This window comes from Plutella xylostella, chromosome 24 (genome assembly GCF_932276165.1).
Source record: "Plutella xylostella chromosome 24, ilPluXylo3.1, whole genome shotgun sequence".
Taxonomy (NCBI): Eukaryota; Metazoa; Arthropoda; class Insecta; order Lepidoptera; family Plutellidae; genus Plutella; species Plutella xylostella.
The window spans coordinates 3479440-3495369 of NC_064004.1; the positions used below are offsets into that span (position 1 = coordinate 3479440).

General features: G+C 38.6%; 1 protein-coding gene across 2 annotated transcripts; it reads right to left on the reverse strand.

Moving 5' to 3' along the window:
* Positions 1-472: 472 nt before the first annotated feature.
* LOC105390100 (UDP-glucose 6-dehydrogenase) lies at positions 473-15510 on the reverse strand. 2 transcript variants are annotated; one of them, XM_048629855.1, is made up of 3 exons: positions 13590-15510; positions 9116-9119; positions 473-598 (listed from the first exon to the last, which is right to left on the reverse strand). In XM_048629855.1, exon 1 carries the CDS (start codon positions 15035-15037, stop codon positions 13598-13600), a length of 1440 nt encoding a protein of 479 aa, XP_048485812.1. In that variant the 5' UTR covers positions 15038-15510; the 3' UTR covers positions 473-598; positions 9116-9119; positions 13590-13597. The 2 variants fall into 2 exon arrangements, with proteins under 2 accessions (XP_048485812.1, XP_011559643.2); XM_011561341.3 differs by lacking the exon at positions 9116-9119 and having other exon boundaries at positions 13590-15508.
* Between the last annotated feature and the right edge of the window lie 420 nt (positions 15511-15930).

The window sequence follows — 15930 nt, forward strand, 5'->3', positions numbered from 1 at the left end:
ACTTATTAAATAAACTTAAACTAAGCTTTTCCCTAATTTTCCCTTTTCCTTTCCTTTTCCCTTTCCCTTTCCCTACAAGCTCATAACTATCCAGATGGCGATAGATAATACAGGGTGTTGCAAAAAGGGTAGACTAAGCCGAAACCAGCATGTGCAGCATGGTATATCTCAGCCCGAATCTGAAATCATAATTTCAAAATTCGCGAAAGTATACCCTTTTTGCAACATCCTGTATAAGTTATTCACTTGCATGATACAGGGTGCATTTCAACAGTGACATTCCCGTTTGTAGATGAATGTATCTACCCAGCATATCAAGGTTCGGTTTTTTTATCCCTAGTCAACTTTAACCATTAGTCAAGTTATCAGTCAAGCATGGCAGCATGTTGGTTTTTTTAAATAGTGGTGAATTTTCACGAATTTTTTTGTTGAGTTAACTATGGATAAAAAAACCGGCCCTTAATTATTTTTCGAAAAATCTGAACCTTTTTGCTCTTATAATAAGTATACCTAACAATACATTAAAGGTAGGTAAGTAATAAGTATAATACTCTTGTTTCCATGATTGTGACTCCTGCGGCGTTTTACTTAACATTATCTGTAACAAAAAAAAACATAATTTAGTTTAGGTACATAAACTGTGAAAATATGAAGTAAAGAAAAAGCATTGACCCTTTTTATCCTAGGATTTCCATGGAAAAGACCTTTTTAACGAAATGCTCAGGAGAAAAAACTAGCAATACAATTTTATTGACGACCAAATGGTGGTTTAGTAGTTAGTGACCCTGAATGCTATGCCGAAGGTCCTGGGTTCGATCGCCGGCCGGGGCAGATATTTGGACTCGGCTCTTGGGTGTTAATTTCTTGTTAATTTGTATATTTCATATGTAACTAGATACATATATATCGCCGGTCCCCTATTACCTACAGGCTCTGTCTAGTTCGGGGTCGATTGGCCGTGTGTGAGATGTCCTCATTTGTTATTAATAAATTGTGAGTCTACCTGAAACTTGGTCATAGAACAGCGTTTAAAGTAGATAGGTATAAGTGCAAAAGAGAAAAATAATTATGAACAACTCAGTTCGCGCGTTCGTAACTAATGGCTCAGTTACAGTAAAAAAATTATAATTTGTTTAAATTATGAATGTAACAAAACCGTTATCAAAGTAGAAATTTCCGGTGGCGGAGATAAGAATTAAACATTATAATATCTATGATGAGAATCCGCCACGCACAGGAATGGCGCATTGTTTTAAATTTTAAAATACTTAGGTAAGTATATAGGTACTTATATTTTCGTATTAAATTCAAGTTGTTTTCTCCCGTCCCAAAAGTTTTGACAGGTAAAAATCGAAAACTCCCCTAAATTGACTATTATGGCTTCGCACACCGCTCCGCTCTGGTGGACAGGCAGCCATAGGTCCTGTTTCACAATGTCTGGATACTGGCTACCTGTGTGATAAAATATATACTGTCAAAGACAGTGACAGCGTGTCTTTTATCCTACAGATACAGCGTGTCTTTTATCCACAGACAGCCAGTCCTTAGTCAGGGGTTTGGAGTATACTGGATACCAACTAGGTTTTATGTGGTAATATCTTACACTTCACGTGCATTAGACGATACGGTACCTGCCTATCTACCATGTATCTACACGAGACAGATAATTACTGATAAACGATATACGATACGTAATAGCATTAACAGCTATTGGTACAACGTACAATCGACAACTAAAGTCAATGGTGATTGCGCAGATCTACCTATTATGTTTATCTAATTGTAATCCATAGTTAGAAAAAATTATACTTACACCTACCTATTTACTTATTTGTCATGTAGGTATATCTTAATAAATCAGCCATAAAACATTGAAACATTTTACCTAGTAGGTACTTATAACACAACTGAGTGTTAAAATTGCGTCACGCACGACTGAAAAAAGAAAGAAAATATACTTTATTCACGATTGAACCGATTTTGAAGAAAAGTCTTTGCTAAAAAAACACAACAACGTACAAAAGTTTAAATGACTGTACATCCGCATTCCTATTAATAAGAAACCACTTTACATATTTATAGAATAATCATCACCGGAAGTACAAATACTTTATAAAATAAATAATTACAAAACACTCATGCGGTGACCTCACAACCAGATCCAATCCCGCACACCTAAGCCATCATAATTCACTATGGTATGGCTTTAAACGTTTCTAAATTCTATTCATTATTAACACCTTTCATAGTGATTTTGACTTGAGTTCTAGCTGTTGCCCGCGGGCATCGGTTCACCTTAAAAGACTTTCCCGGGGGATAAAAAGTCGCCTATGCATTTGTTAATCCGGGGTTTTGTTTCCTGCAAAATACCAAAATTTATAAAAATTGGTCCAGAATTTCTGTTACGCAGATATCTCAGGCTAGACGAATTCACGAGTGGAGACCACGAACAGGCAAACATAGCGTGGGACGCCCTCCTGCCCACTGGAGCGACGACATAGGCGGGTCGCCGGTAGTGGCTGGATGAGGAAGGCCGAGGATCGAGTGGTGTGGCGCTCCTTGGCAGAGGCCTGTGCCCAGCAGTGGATCATTATTGGCTAATGGTGATGATGATTTACCTAGATCAGAGAGGGTCAGATACCGGTAGCAGGCTATACCCGGGTAAACTACCTGGCTGGGATACCGGAAATAGTTTTTTCCTCACGATTTCGGTGACCTCTCTGCCATTTCCGAAACCAGGGTCAAGTTATTAAATTAATTTCTGGTCACGTAGGTAGGTGCATGTATGCTGGCGTAAGTGCTTCGATTAACAATATACGAATAAGATGGTATGGCACATACAAAAACACAGCAGACAAAAAAAACTGTTCACATTTTATTTACATCCTATAATGACAACCATTGTACCAATGAATAAATTCACAAATATCTTCTAACCGAATTAATTTAAAATAAGAGCTCAGTGGTAGAGTGAGGTTTTTACACTCCATCTGGTTCGTATATTGTTAATCTAAGCGTAAGTGGCACCAATCGAGACGTCATTGGGCCAAGGTCCGATGAGTTAGCACCCATATCATGTGTACATAGGCCGAGTGCAATCAAACAAAATCAATTGATTGAACTATGTGTATTGCAGGCTGCAAGAGAGAAGCTTCCTCCAGTCATATTAGGTAAAAACTCTACTAACACAGAAATGCTATTACTCAGTAAATTAATACCTACTTGAAAACTGAAATAACTAACTATAAATACCTATATCTTTATTATGAAAAAATTGTTTATTGATTCTATTATTACCTACTTTATGTTAAAATTTAATATAGATTTTATATTTATTATGTAAGCAAATACCTAAAAAATTGTTACTTTGTATTACTTAGAATATTATTACCTATATATAAGAACTAGAGGTCGCGTTGTGGCGCGGGCTGCAAGCAGCCGCGCGGTGCTTTGATGCTTTTGGTTCGGTTTCAGCAGGGTATTGACTTGAACATATCGTAGCAAATCTTTCTTGCGTTTTGTTATGCCTAAAAAACTGTGTTCACTATGATTTTCTTAATTATAGGGTTACTGACGATTTTGTTTGAAGTGGGAAACAGTTTTCGGTATGAATTTCGGTTTCAGCAGGGTATTGACTTGAATATACCGTAGCAAATCTTTCTTCCGTTTTGTTATGACTTAAAAACTGTTTTCACTATGATTTTCATTATAACAGGCATACTGTAGATTTTGTTTTAGGTGGGATACAGTTTTCAGTATGAATTTTGGTGAGATACGGTTATTCACTTGACTGTAACGTATCGAATATTTTATGGGGTTTAGTCCCTTGAAATCTAATTTCAGTATGAAATTTGGTAACAGATGCGTATTGACTTTGCCATAATATACTCACGGGCAGTGAAAAGTTTCCATTGGGAAAAACTAAACGGAAAAAATGTAGCTTAATGCCTTCTGCAACATTGACGTACATTTAACAGACGGTCAGGATATTACCAACTAAAAACGCTACTACTCGTATTTTGTTCCAATATTAAATATTTTTTTTTGTAAAAATTGGGGTCATATGGTGTCGGCATTTTGTGAGTGGAACTTTTTCATTTCTTAACTTTTGACTTAACTTAAAAAAATCCACTTCTCCACATGAATTGAATGAAGACTATTTTCATTCTGAATTACGGATTTTCTCACACAAATACGGTAGAGAAACTGATCTATATGGTCATTTTTTGGTTTCGTAAACTTTACCTAGTATCGAGCCTACATCGTTTTGTGTACAAATATTGGGTTCTTTAATATCTCATAAATATGAGTCACCTCCATTCGCGCGTTTTTCTAGCATCTCGATTATTAGTTTACTCTGTCCTGAAGAAAAACTTTTTCATAGCAACGAAATACACAGGCTTTTTTTTATTCATTAATTTCTTACGTAGGTTTGCTGTTTAAGACTATTTTTTACAGAACTATGTTTAACTTCAACTTAATCCATAATTGGAACTATAAACGCGCTCAAACCTTTTTCTTTCTTTTTTATTCATTCAAGGTATTTCTTTGCCACAATCGGCTCTCAGGGCATAATATATAGTTGTGTTGACGAGGGTTTGAGTAGTGTCGTCTCGCTTTGCTCGACGCTCCAGGGTTTGCAGTATGGTGGTTTGCATTGTTTTGCCTCGCTTCGCTCGGCTCCTCAATAACGGTAAGGTTGTACTTAAGTTGTATTGCCTCGCTGCGCTCGGCTCTTAAAGGTTTGTGGTATGATGGCTTGGATTGTTTTGCCTCGCTGCGCTCGGCTCTCCAGTTAAACAGGCAGTTGGTGATTAAAGTTGTTTAGCCTCGCTTCGCTCGGCTCCTCTCTAGGTCTCGGAATGATAGTTTCGGTTGTTTTGCCTCGCTTCGCTCGGCTTTGCAGTTTCATAGGCACTTGCTGTTTATTGCGCTTTAGCCTCGCTTCGCTCGGCTCTTCGGGTTTTCGGATGTTGGTTTCAGTAGTTTTGCCTCGCTCTGCTCGGCTCTCTAGGTTTTGGATTGATGGTTTAGGTTGTTTTGCCTCGCTTCGCTCGGCTTTCCACTTCTCAAACGGGACTTTTCCCATAGTTCTTTTCTTTATGGCAGAGTTACTTGTCGGATGCCTCGCTGCGCTCGGCTGGTTTTATTGTGGTATAACTTGTAGAAGGACTATGGCCTCGCTGCGCTCGGCACTTAAACTGTGGTAAAATTTATTTACATTTTGTATGTTTTTAGGGAAAATATTTTTTCCCCTAAAATTGGGGAGTTTTTTTTTAAATAATATTTATCTATCTATATTATCTTATCTACATTCTACACAAATGCGCCATACACCACAAATCTGTCTGACCACTTCAAAGGGGTGAAATTGCTAATGTTGGTAATTTTTTCTACGTTTTACGGAAATTTTATTTTTTTCCCTACAAGTGGGGAGTTTTTATTTTAAATAATTATTGTTTGTATTTATCTACACAAATGCGCGATATACCATAAATCTGTATGACCACTTCAACGGGGTGAAATTGCTAATGTTGGTAATTTTTTATACGTTTTTAGGGAAATTTTGATTTTTTTCCCCATAAGAGGGAGTTTTTATTTTAAATTAAAATTGTATGCATTTAACTACACAAACACGCTATACATTCGAAACCCCTCAGACCATCTCAAAGTGATAAAATTGCATATTTATGTAAATTTTCCCATGTTTTTAGGGAAATTTTGTATTTTTTTCCTATAAGTGGGGAGTTTTTATTATTAATTAAAAATCTATGCATTTAACTACACAAACGCGCCATACATTCGAATCTCCTCAGACCATCACAAAACGACAAAATTGCATATTTATGTAAATTTTCCCATGTTTTTAGAGAAATTTTTTTTTTTTTTCTTTAAGTGGTGAGTTTTTTATTATTAATTAAAAATCTATGCATTTTACTACACAAACGCGCCATACATTCGAATCTCCTCAGACCATCACAAAACGATAAAATTGCATATTTATGTATAATTTCTCATGTTTTTAGGGAAATTTTGTTTTTTTCCCTAAAAATGGGGAGTTTTTATTTCATAAGCAAACTAAATGCATCCACCTACACAAACGCGCTCTACAAGTCAAAACTGTCAGACCACTCAATACAGGTGAAATAGCCTTAAAACTTGTAAAATTTCTCTTTTACAAAATGGCTGCCATTTCATCGGCCATTTTGATTTTTGCAGTTTTGGGAATTTTCCTATTAATTTCACCATATATACAACCATGTACAAAGAAAAACATCACCCCACCTTCCCCCCTTCTGGGAGATCAATTCACCTCAACTTGAATCGACGTCGAACTTTTTCAAAAATATAATCTCCCGTATTTCTCAGGGTTGCCAGCCGAAAGTAATAAAAATAGTCAAATGTCATTAGTATGAGCTTTTCTGACTAAACTGCATCATTTTTTTAAATCCAAAACGGTTATTTCTACTTTTTATGTTTTTGGGGAAAATCTCAAAATTTTCCCTAAAAATGGGGAAATTTTATTTAACTGGTATAGTCTACCCAACAAACTACACAAATGCGCGATACAAGACAAATCTCCCCAACCACTCTAAACATGTGAAAAAACAAATCAAAAATCAGGAAAAAAAGTCACTTTTACAAAATGGCTGCCAAAGCAGTCCGCCATTTTGTTTTTTCAATTTTTCGGAATTTTCCCATAAACTGCACCATACATCAGACCGTGTACAAAAAAAATCATCACCCCACCTGCCTCCCTTCTGGGAGATCAATTCACCTCAAGTTGGGTCGACGTAAAAAAATCGGAAAAAATATAATCTCGCCTATCGCCCAGGGTTGCCAGTCGAAAGTAATATAAATGGTCAAATGTCATTAGTACGGGTCTTTCCGACAAAACTGCATCAAATTTTAAAATCAAAAGTGGCGATTTCTACTTTTCATGTTTTTGGGGAAAATCTCAAAATTTACCCCAAAAATGGGGAAAATTCTTTCGCATGGCAACTCTACTCGTCAAACTACACAACCGCTCTATACAAGTCAAACTTGTCAAATGCCCCCAACACAATAAAAAAATGCTTTGAAAATCCCCGAAAAAACACGTTTTTATAAAAAAATCTCCCCTCCCCCCGCAATTAAAAAAAAATCATTTTTTGGAATTTTCCCATAAATTTCATCATGTGCCCCACCGTTTACAAAAAACACCATCCCCCCACCTCCCCCCCTTCCGGGAGATCAATTCACCTCAAGTCGGGTCTGACACGCCCTAAACTTTGCTTCACTGCAACTCGGCCGCCATTTTGTTTTTTTATTTTTTTATATTTTTTTTATAATCTGTCAGACACTCTTAATACACCCTCGAAATATAAAAAAATGTATGGTCACCAAAAAAGAGGAGCAAAAAAAATTTTTTTTTTTTACAACTTTTTTTAAAATTTCGGATTTTTTCTCTACTCACTTGAGCACCCTGTACATTTCCCTAAAACATTTTCATATCAAAAAATGGCTCCTTCTGGGAGAACAATCATGTCAATGAATCAGTCAGTGGTAATCCAGCTATATATATTATAATAATTAAACTTGCTATGCCCTACAGGGCACTATGTTAAGGACCATGTGTACATAATATTAAGACCAATTTAAAACTTACATAGTTGCAATAAATATATTACTATAGCTGTTCCCGCGAGCTTCGCTTCGCCTTAAAAAGTTTTCCCGTGGGAATTCCGGGATAAAAAGTTGCCTATGTTCTTTCTCAGAGTCAAGACCATATTTTTTTTTTTTTTGTTCTCTTTCTCATCTGCCATCGACATTCTGTCTTCATCAGATTGTATGTTCATTATCCCTCGTTGTTTTGGGTGATGGTCCAGTGAACATCATCTCCTTGGTTTCTAATTCCAGCTTATCTCCACTTAGATTCTGTCACTGAGGGACAGGATGTGCCATCGCTTCAACCGTCGAGTATCCTCGGGGTCACTCATCAGTAGATCTCTCGCTAATTTGTTGGTATGTCCCTGTAACCTGTCCTGATATTTGGAGCTGTATGAGCATATTTCCTCTTTCACTGTGGGCATCCCCAGGTACTCGTGTATTTCAGCATTTCGGGTATACCAAGTAGCACCAGATATGTCCCTGAGTACTTTATTCTGAAAGCGTTGTAGGATTTCCAGGTTGGAGTTGCTTGCAGATCCCCAGAGTTGGATGCCGTAAGTCCAGATTGGCTTTATGGTGCACTTGTACACCAGCAGTTTGTTGTTGAGTGAGAGAGGCGACTGTCTTCCTATCAGCCAATTCAGCTTCTGATATTGTAGGTTAGCTTCTGTTTTTTTGGCTTTGATGTGTTCAGCCCAAGTAAGTCGTCTATCTAGTCTCAGACCAAGGTACTTCACACAATTTTTATGCGGTAGTTGTTCCCGTCCCAAGTTAACAGGGGGGCAGTCACCTTTGCGTAGGGTGAATGTGACGTGAACCGATTTTGTGGCACTGGATTTGATCCTCCATTTTTGCAGCCAGACATCAATATCGTCCAGTTGTGCTTGCAGTTTCTGTGAGGCTAGGATGGGGTCTTTATTGCTCGAGAGACAGGCTGTGTCATCAGCGTAAGTTGCCATAACAACATCATCATCTTTGCAAGGCAAGTCGGCTGTGTAGATGGAGTATAGCACTGGACCGAGGACTGAACCCTGTGGGACAGATGCTTGGATCTCATATAGTTTTGAAGTAGTTTCTCCTATTTTGACTTGGAATTTCCTGCCATGTAGGTAAGATTTGAGCACCATGAAGAAGGAATTAGGTACCAGGTTTTTCATTTTAAATAGGAGACCCTTGTGCCACACCCTATCAAAGGCCTGTTGTATATCTAGGAAGGCTGCAGAGCAGTACTCTTTTTTTTCTAGGGACAGTCGTATCTTTTCCACAATGCGGTGTATTTGTTCAACAGTGGAGTGCTCTTCTCGAAATCCGAACTGATGATCAGGGATAACTTTTTCTTCATCGAGTATAGGTTTTAATCTTCGCAGGAACACCTTTTCAAACACTTTGGATAGTAATGGTAGCAGGCTTATAGGCCTGTACGAGCCAGGATCAGTGGGTGGCTTGCCATCTTTGGGGGTCATACATATCTGCGACACTTTCCATAGTTTAGGATAATATTGTATTCGAAAGACAGCATTGAATAGCATTGTCAGGAAAACTACTGGCTTTCTAGGAAGATGCTTCAGAATTTCCCCAGTTATGAGGTCAAAACCCGGTGCCTTTTTGTTGCTTAGCTTCATTATTGTTCGGTGTAGCTCGTTGGGTGTTACTAGTTTTATTGGAGGTGATAGTTGTTGGTCACTATTTATCACTTGGTCTATTTCTTTTTCAAATTCCATCATATTTGAACTGTTTGGTGTGAAAACTTGACTAAGGTGCTCTGCAAAGACATCAACTTTCTCTTGTGGTGTTTTAGCCCAAGTACCCTGCGGTGTTCTGATAGGAGGAATTGGTTGCTGTGGCCTTTTCAAGTTTTTTGTTATCTTCCACAATGAGTAGTTGTCTTTCTTTGTGGCTGAGAGTTGAGATAACTTATCTTTAAAGGTTGCATTTTGATTTTCTTCTATTATCTCCTTTAGTTCTCTGGCTGCTCTATTTAGATTCATTTTGTCTTGAGAAGATCGACTCAGTTGCCACTGCCTTCTGAGTTTTCGTTTTTCACCGATTTTTCTTCTTATTTCCAATGGTATGTTTACTGGTTTTGCTGAGAATTTGATTTCAGGTGTTGAACGCCAGGCTGCTTCTTGTATTTTATTTGTTATATAAAAAGTGGCTTCATCAATATCTTCTTCTGTTTTCAGTCTCACTTTTAGATCTACACCTTCGTTGAGATACTCTGCAAAGGCGTCCCAGTCTGTTTTATGGTTGTAGAGTGTCAATGGAGGCTCTCTATAAATTATATTTGTACTGAACGTACCTATGACAAGTGAGTGGTCAGATATTGTGTCTAGACAGGATTCCACGTCACAGTATAAATCTGAGAGACCCTTTTTTATAAAGAAATCAAGCAGGTCGGGTATTTTATTTGGGTCTGTCGGCCAGTAAGTAGGTTCACCAGTGGATAAGGAAGTCAGCTTGCAGGAGTCTAAGCACCTTTTGAGTTCACGCCCTCGAGTTGTGATTAATCTTGAGCCCCAAAAGGTGTGCTTGCTGTTCCAGTCGCCGCCGCTGATAAATCTGGGGCCCAATGATTTGAAATAGCAAGCCCACATTCCCTCACTCACAGTGTGTTTGGGAGGGCAGTACACAGCGCTGACATTGATGGCTCCACTTCTACCTTCCACTGTAACAGTGGTAGCTTGTATATACTCTTCTTGGAATGTACTATGAAGGTGATGTTTTATACTGCTCCTTATTAGGACTGCTGAGCCACCTTGTGAAGTGCCTTTAGGGTGATTACTAACATAAATATTATAGCCATCCAAATTAAACTCCTTGTGGTCATTTAAGTGGGTTTCCGATATAAGCATTATGTCAATTTTATTTATTTCGAGTATTACTGATAGTTCATTTTTGCTTGACGTAAGTCCGTTTATATTGTATGTTCCAATTCTCAAGTTATTCATGGTAGTTTCTGCACAAGCGTTGTTAAAAGGTTCATAAGAATGACCATGTTGTTCAGAAGGAGTTCTATTTTTTCAGCTTGTTTATTCATTGTATTCATTAGTATTGAGTAGATATTGTTGCCGTCATCATGGTTTTGATGTATTTGGATGTTTGGCTGCGGTCTGGTAGAATCAACAGCTGGTGATGATGATGATGATAGTGGATTTGTTTCTTTAGCAGATAAACACACCGTAGCATCTCTGTAGGACATGGTAGTTGTGTTCTTGTTTTGTTCCATGGAGACAGGTACGCTGCTTCTAGATACAGTTTCCTTTACTTTGTCCGCTGTATGCTTCAAAGTGTTACGTTTGGTTTTCCTATTCATCATTTCAACATACACATTGCATCCCTTATAATTGGCCGGGTGTTCGCCTTCACATAAGGTGCACTTGGCAGGGGTGTTGTTACTCTTTGTGCATTCTGTAGTTTTATGATCCTCGGCACATTTTACACATTTGTATGGCCTCATACAATTATTTTTTGTATGACCATACTTTTGGCACCTTGTACACTGAGGAATAATGGTACTTTTCCTTGGGTCTTCGATGAGTACTCGCTGGTGGAAGATATATCTTATTTCCTTTACCAGTTTGTTGTTTTCATTTTGCTCAACATTGACAATGAAGATGTTGTATGGTTCTTTAGTACCTCTCCTTCGAATGTTAACTACTTCACCTCTTACCTTGTTACCAGTATCTTCGATTGCTTTTATGATCACATCCTTTGGAGTAGTGTGATGTAGGTTTTTAATGAAGAACTTGACAGAGCGGTCTTCTTTCCTGGTGAATGTGTGCCCAATAAGCCCCTTCTCCCTAATGTGCTCAATGAGCTTTTTGTAAATGTCTGCTGTTTTAGAGGATAATATAAGCTGATTTTTTGAAACAACTTTATATGAATAGTCGTCCTGGCCTACTACTTCTTCGATGCTAATGGTTAGCTGGTTTAGGTCTTCCACACCATACAAGAATATCGGCGGAGGTTTGGAGGGTTGTTTGGGTTTCATACCAACCAAATTTGGGACAGATTTAATTGTGCTAGTGTCATCGACATGCAATGAGGAGTAGCGGTTAGTTAGTGGCACATCCTTTTCAGGAGATGGTGACTGGTTTTGTTTTTTTCTCTTGTATCTACTTTGTTGGCTAAGCACTGGCACTGTTTGCCAGTCATCTTCACTTAGTGGTGGTTGGTTTTGAGGATCAAGATTGATTTTGGTTGATAATGATAACTGGGACATTTGATTCCCAGCTGATGTTTTGGAAACCTTTCCCGTGGTCGAAACTACTGGGATTGGTGGTTTAGCAGGTTGATTCACTTGTTGTGCATTCATATTGCCGTTGTTAGGTGATTTATTATTGAAATATATAAGGATTCATCATTAAAATTTGTTGAAATTTAAATTTAGGCAAAAAAAACAATTTGAGGGTATGCAACTATTTTTTCGAAGTATGAAGAGTTGTTAGGTGAAATTATTTTCACTGATTTGGTGTTATTTCACTGTGATTTTCAAAGATAACACTTTCACAGGTGCCACTGATGTTGATTCACACTTCACAATAGATTTTAGCCACAAATTCACAATGTTTTGCATGAAACTGAAATTATTTCCTAGAGCACATTTGCTTTGGGTGACAGTTAGTTTTAGTAATCAAGACCATATGTATACCAAATTTCATTCAAATCCGTTCAGTAGTTTTGGCGTGAAAGAGTAACAGACAGACAGACACAGTTACTTTCGCATTTATAATATTAGTTAGGATTACTATATGATTGGGATCCTGGGCATTCAGCAACTGATGCTAAGAACTGGTTAATGCATTCACCAAGCAGTCAAACCCTGGTGCAGCCCTTATCACCGTCACGATAAGAAGATTTAAGATATTGACCAACAGTCTTTGCTGTTTGGCTGTTAAAGCCACCTATTGCACATAGTTCCTAGTTTGTTAGTAGTATCGTTTGTATGAAATGTACTTGATTCAGTGTTCTATAAACTTATATTGGATTGCATTCATTGACCTAAGTCCTAAGTAGAACACTAATCACGTTGTTGACCAACACAAAGTTTATGTTTTTAATAATGTTATTTTGTCGTCTGGCAATACTCACTCTCTCTCTACCCACCTACCGACGTGTGGGCATATTGTTAATGTTAATCACTAATAATTCAATAAAAGTGCAATAATCAATATATATTTTTAAGCGTTAAAATATTTACTTACTATGTTATATTTTTTAGGATTCGCCTTAATTAAAATCATGAAGCCATGCGCAATTTATGCTTGAGAACAAGATGCCGGTAAACGTCAGAGAACGCTCCGTCCATAGACAAGACATGCCATAGACAACTTTCTTCTATTCTGTGTTATTCCTCGAGATAAGAGTGCGGCCACAAAGATGTTGTGAATAATTCCTTCTAACAATATGTATATAATCAGCGTTTATAATCAAGCGATACATTCCCGCTTCGCTTCACACGTATTGTTAGGCTTCTACCCGTATTGTAATTTGTTTTAAATATTTATCATATTATTTACTTGTATTATTAAATTACTATGATGGCTTTTTTATGAGCTCTAACTTGCACGTGAATTTATTTTTATAGTTTAACCAATTTGTTTGCAAACATAAACATTTATAGGTACAGTCCATAATAGTTGTAGGTATACTTCAGAGGTAGATGAGTCGCTTTTTTTACACTTATGTGATAGAGCTCATTCACAATCTCAATATAGTAAAATCAACAGTTTTTCTTAAAAAGTTGACTTATTATTTTCATCCTCTGAGGTACGACACCAAAGATCCTAGAACGAATAAAATGGCTCTGAAGTAAATAAATAATTTCCAACAGCTGGTATCAATGTGACTAACTAACATCATCAGCTCACATTTCTTAGAAATGCCAATCACTACAGAGTACAGACACAAACAGGAAAATGTAACAAAAGTAAACTCACCTATTATTCTAGGGTTGTGCTTGACTGCCTTGTGCTCTTAAACTGTTGGTCCTTGACAGCCTCTTGCCAATTGTCTGGACATGGAAGCCCATGTTCACCAGAGAATCATGGTCCAGGATCTTGCGGCCATCAAAGATGTAGGCTGGTTTCATCATAACATCATATATTTTCTTATAGTCCAACTCTTTGAATTCGTCCCACTCTGTACATAGAACTATTGCATGTGTTCCTGCTATGGCTGAGTATGCTGTGTTGTGGATCTGGATGTTTTTGCGGAATAATTCCGGTTCAGAGGTGATACTTGGATGAGTTAGCTCGAAGAATATTTGGTCGTGTTCCACTTTAGGGTCGTAGATGTGTAGCTTGGCACCTTCTTCCAACAATGTTTTGGCCACATGGATAGCTGGTGATTCTCTTGTGTCACCAGTATTTTTCTTAAATGAAAACCCGAGTATAGCTATTTTCTTGTCTGTTATTGTATTGAACAGAGACTCTATGACTTTACGTGTGAACCTGGTCTTCTGGTAATCATTTAGATCTATGACTTGTTGCCAGTATGCAGCCACTTCAGGTAGGTTCAAGCATTCACACAGGTAAATCAGGTTTAGGATGTCCTTTTGGAAGCAGCTCCCACCGAATCCAATTGAGGCTTCTAAGAATTTGGGTCCAATACGGGAGTCTTTGCCTACGGCTCGGGCCACTTCAGACACGTCTGCTCCTGTGGCTTCACACACCGCAGAGAGGGAGTTTATACTGGAGATCCTTTGGGCTAAAAATGCATTCGCTGCCAGCTTAGAGAGCTCTGAGCTCCAAGTGTTGGTGGTAAGAATGTTCTTGGTGTCTATCCAGTGTTCATACACCCAACACAGCTTCTTCACTGCCTCGTGACCTTCAGCAGTGTCTTCACCACCGATCAGCACCCGGTCAGCTTCCAACAGATCCACAATGGCACTGCCTTCAGCCAGAAACTCAGGGTTTGACAAAATCTGATACTCGACTCCAGGCTTAGTGTTAGCTCGTAGGATTTTCATGATAATCTCAGCGGCTTTCACAGGAACAGTGCTCTTTTCCACCACAATCTTATTGCTTGTGGCCAGTTCAGCTATCATGCGTGCAGCTCCCTCAATGTACTTCAAGTCTGCGGCCCTGCCTTTGCCGTTACCATACAGTTTCGTTGGCGTGTTGACTGAGATGAATATGAGGTCGGCCTCTCGTATGCCCTTAGCGATGTCGGTGGAGAAGAAGAGGTTTTTGCCGCGGCACTTCTGGACGACTTCATCAAGCCCTGGTTCGTAGATGGGCAGTTTTTCCGAGTTCCACTGGTTGATCCTCTCCACGCTCATGTCACAGACAGTCACCCTGATGTCGGGACACTTCAGCGCTATGACGCTGCAGGTCGGTCCTCCCACGTATCCGGCGCCTAAACAGCATATCTTCTCGATCACCATGGTTGCTAGTGTCACTGTTACACACGAGTACTACAACTAATAATCACGCTGGCGATCACGAGTCGTTAATCCGATAATCTCTTCCCGGTGATAAACACGATTGTAAAATTAAATCTTAATTTATGAACGATATAAAAGTTTTCGTGCCGCGTAGCGTTTGAACTGTCGACGGCGAGTGCTGATGTCACGACACTCGATTTGATTTTATGGTGTTGCGGATAGTGGGGACGGCAGTGTTAGCTCACGCTGATAAGCAAGGATATCTTGAAATTCGTTTTAATCAGTGGGAAACACAAGTACGACACGCTACGATGCCTGCTACGGCTTGAATAGTATCACAGTATTTTTTGTGGTTACTGAAAGTAGGGATAATGTTTTATTAATTTATAGCATAGCATGAAAATAATTTGTAGGAATGTAAACTCAAAAAAGTGGCAAAAAAGCGAAATCTTGTTTTTTGGAGTCAATGACCGATTGACACTGATGACAGTAATATTTTTTACAGTGTTATTGTATCCCAGATTAATTATTCACCATTTATTCACTGCATGACTATTCACTGGTCTAGTAATAATGAAAGTAGCTTGTGGTAAAGCCCAGTGTTTCGGTGGTGTTGTGCTTGTGCGTCTAGGCAAGGGGGTTTAAGCTACGTACAGACCGGCCCAACGAACGGCTAACGAACGCCTAACGATTGATATTTATCATACATAATACAGAGCAGATTGCAGCAACGAAGGTCAACGAAACCCGTTCGTTGGCGTTCGTTTGGCCGGTCTGTACGCAGCGCAGCAGGAGAATGACAAAGTGGCGCTTCCTGCTCGGCACACCTATTTCCAGCATTGGTCCAGCAAGCACCTTCACGTCATCGCCTTCGTCCATTCCATGCAAAGAGC

Excerpts from the sequence above, each read along its gene's own strand:
- LOC105390100 (XM_048629855.1), bottom strand. The coding sequence starts at position 15,037 with ATGGTGATCGAGAAGATATGCTGTTTAGGCGCCGGATACGTGGGAGGA.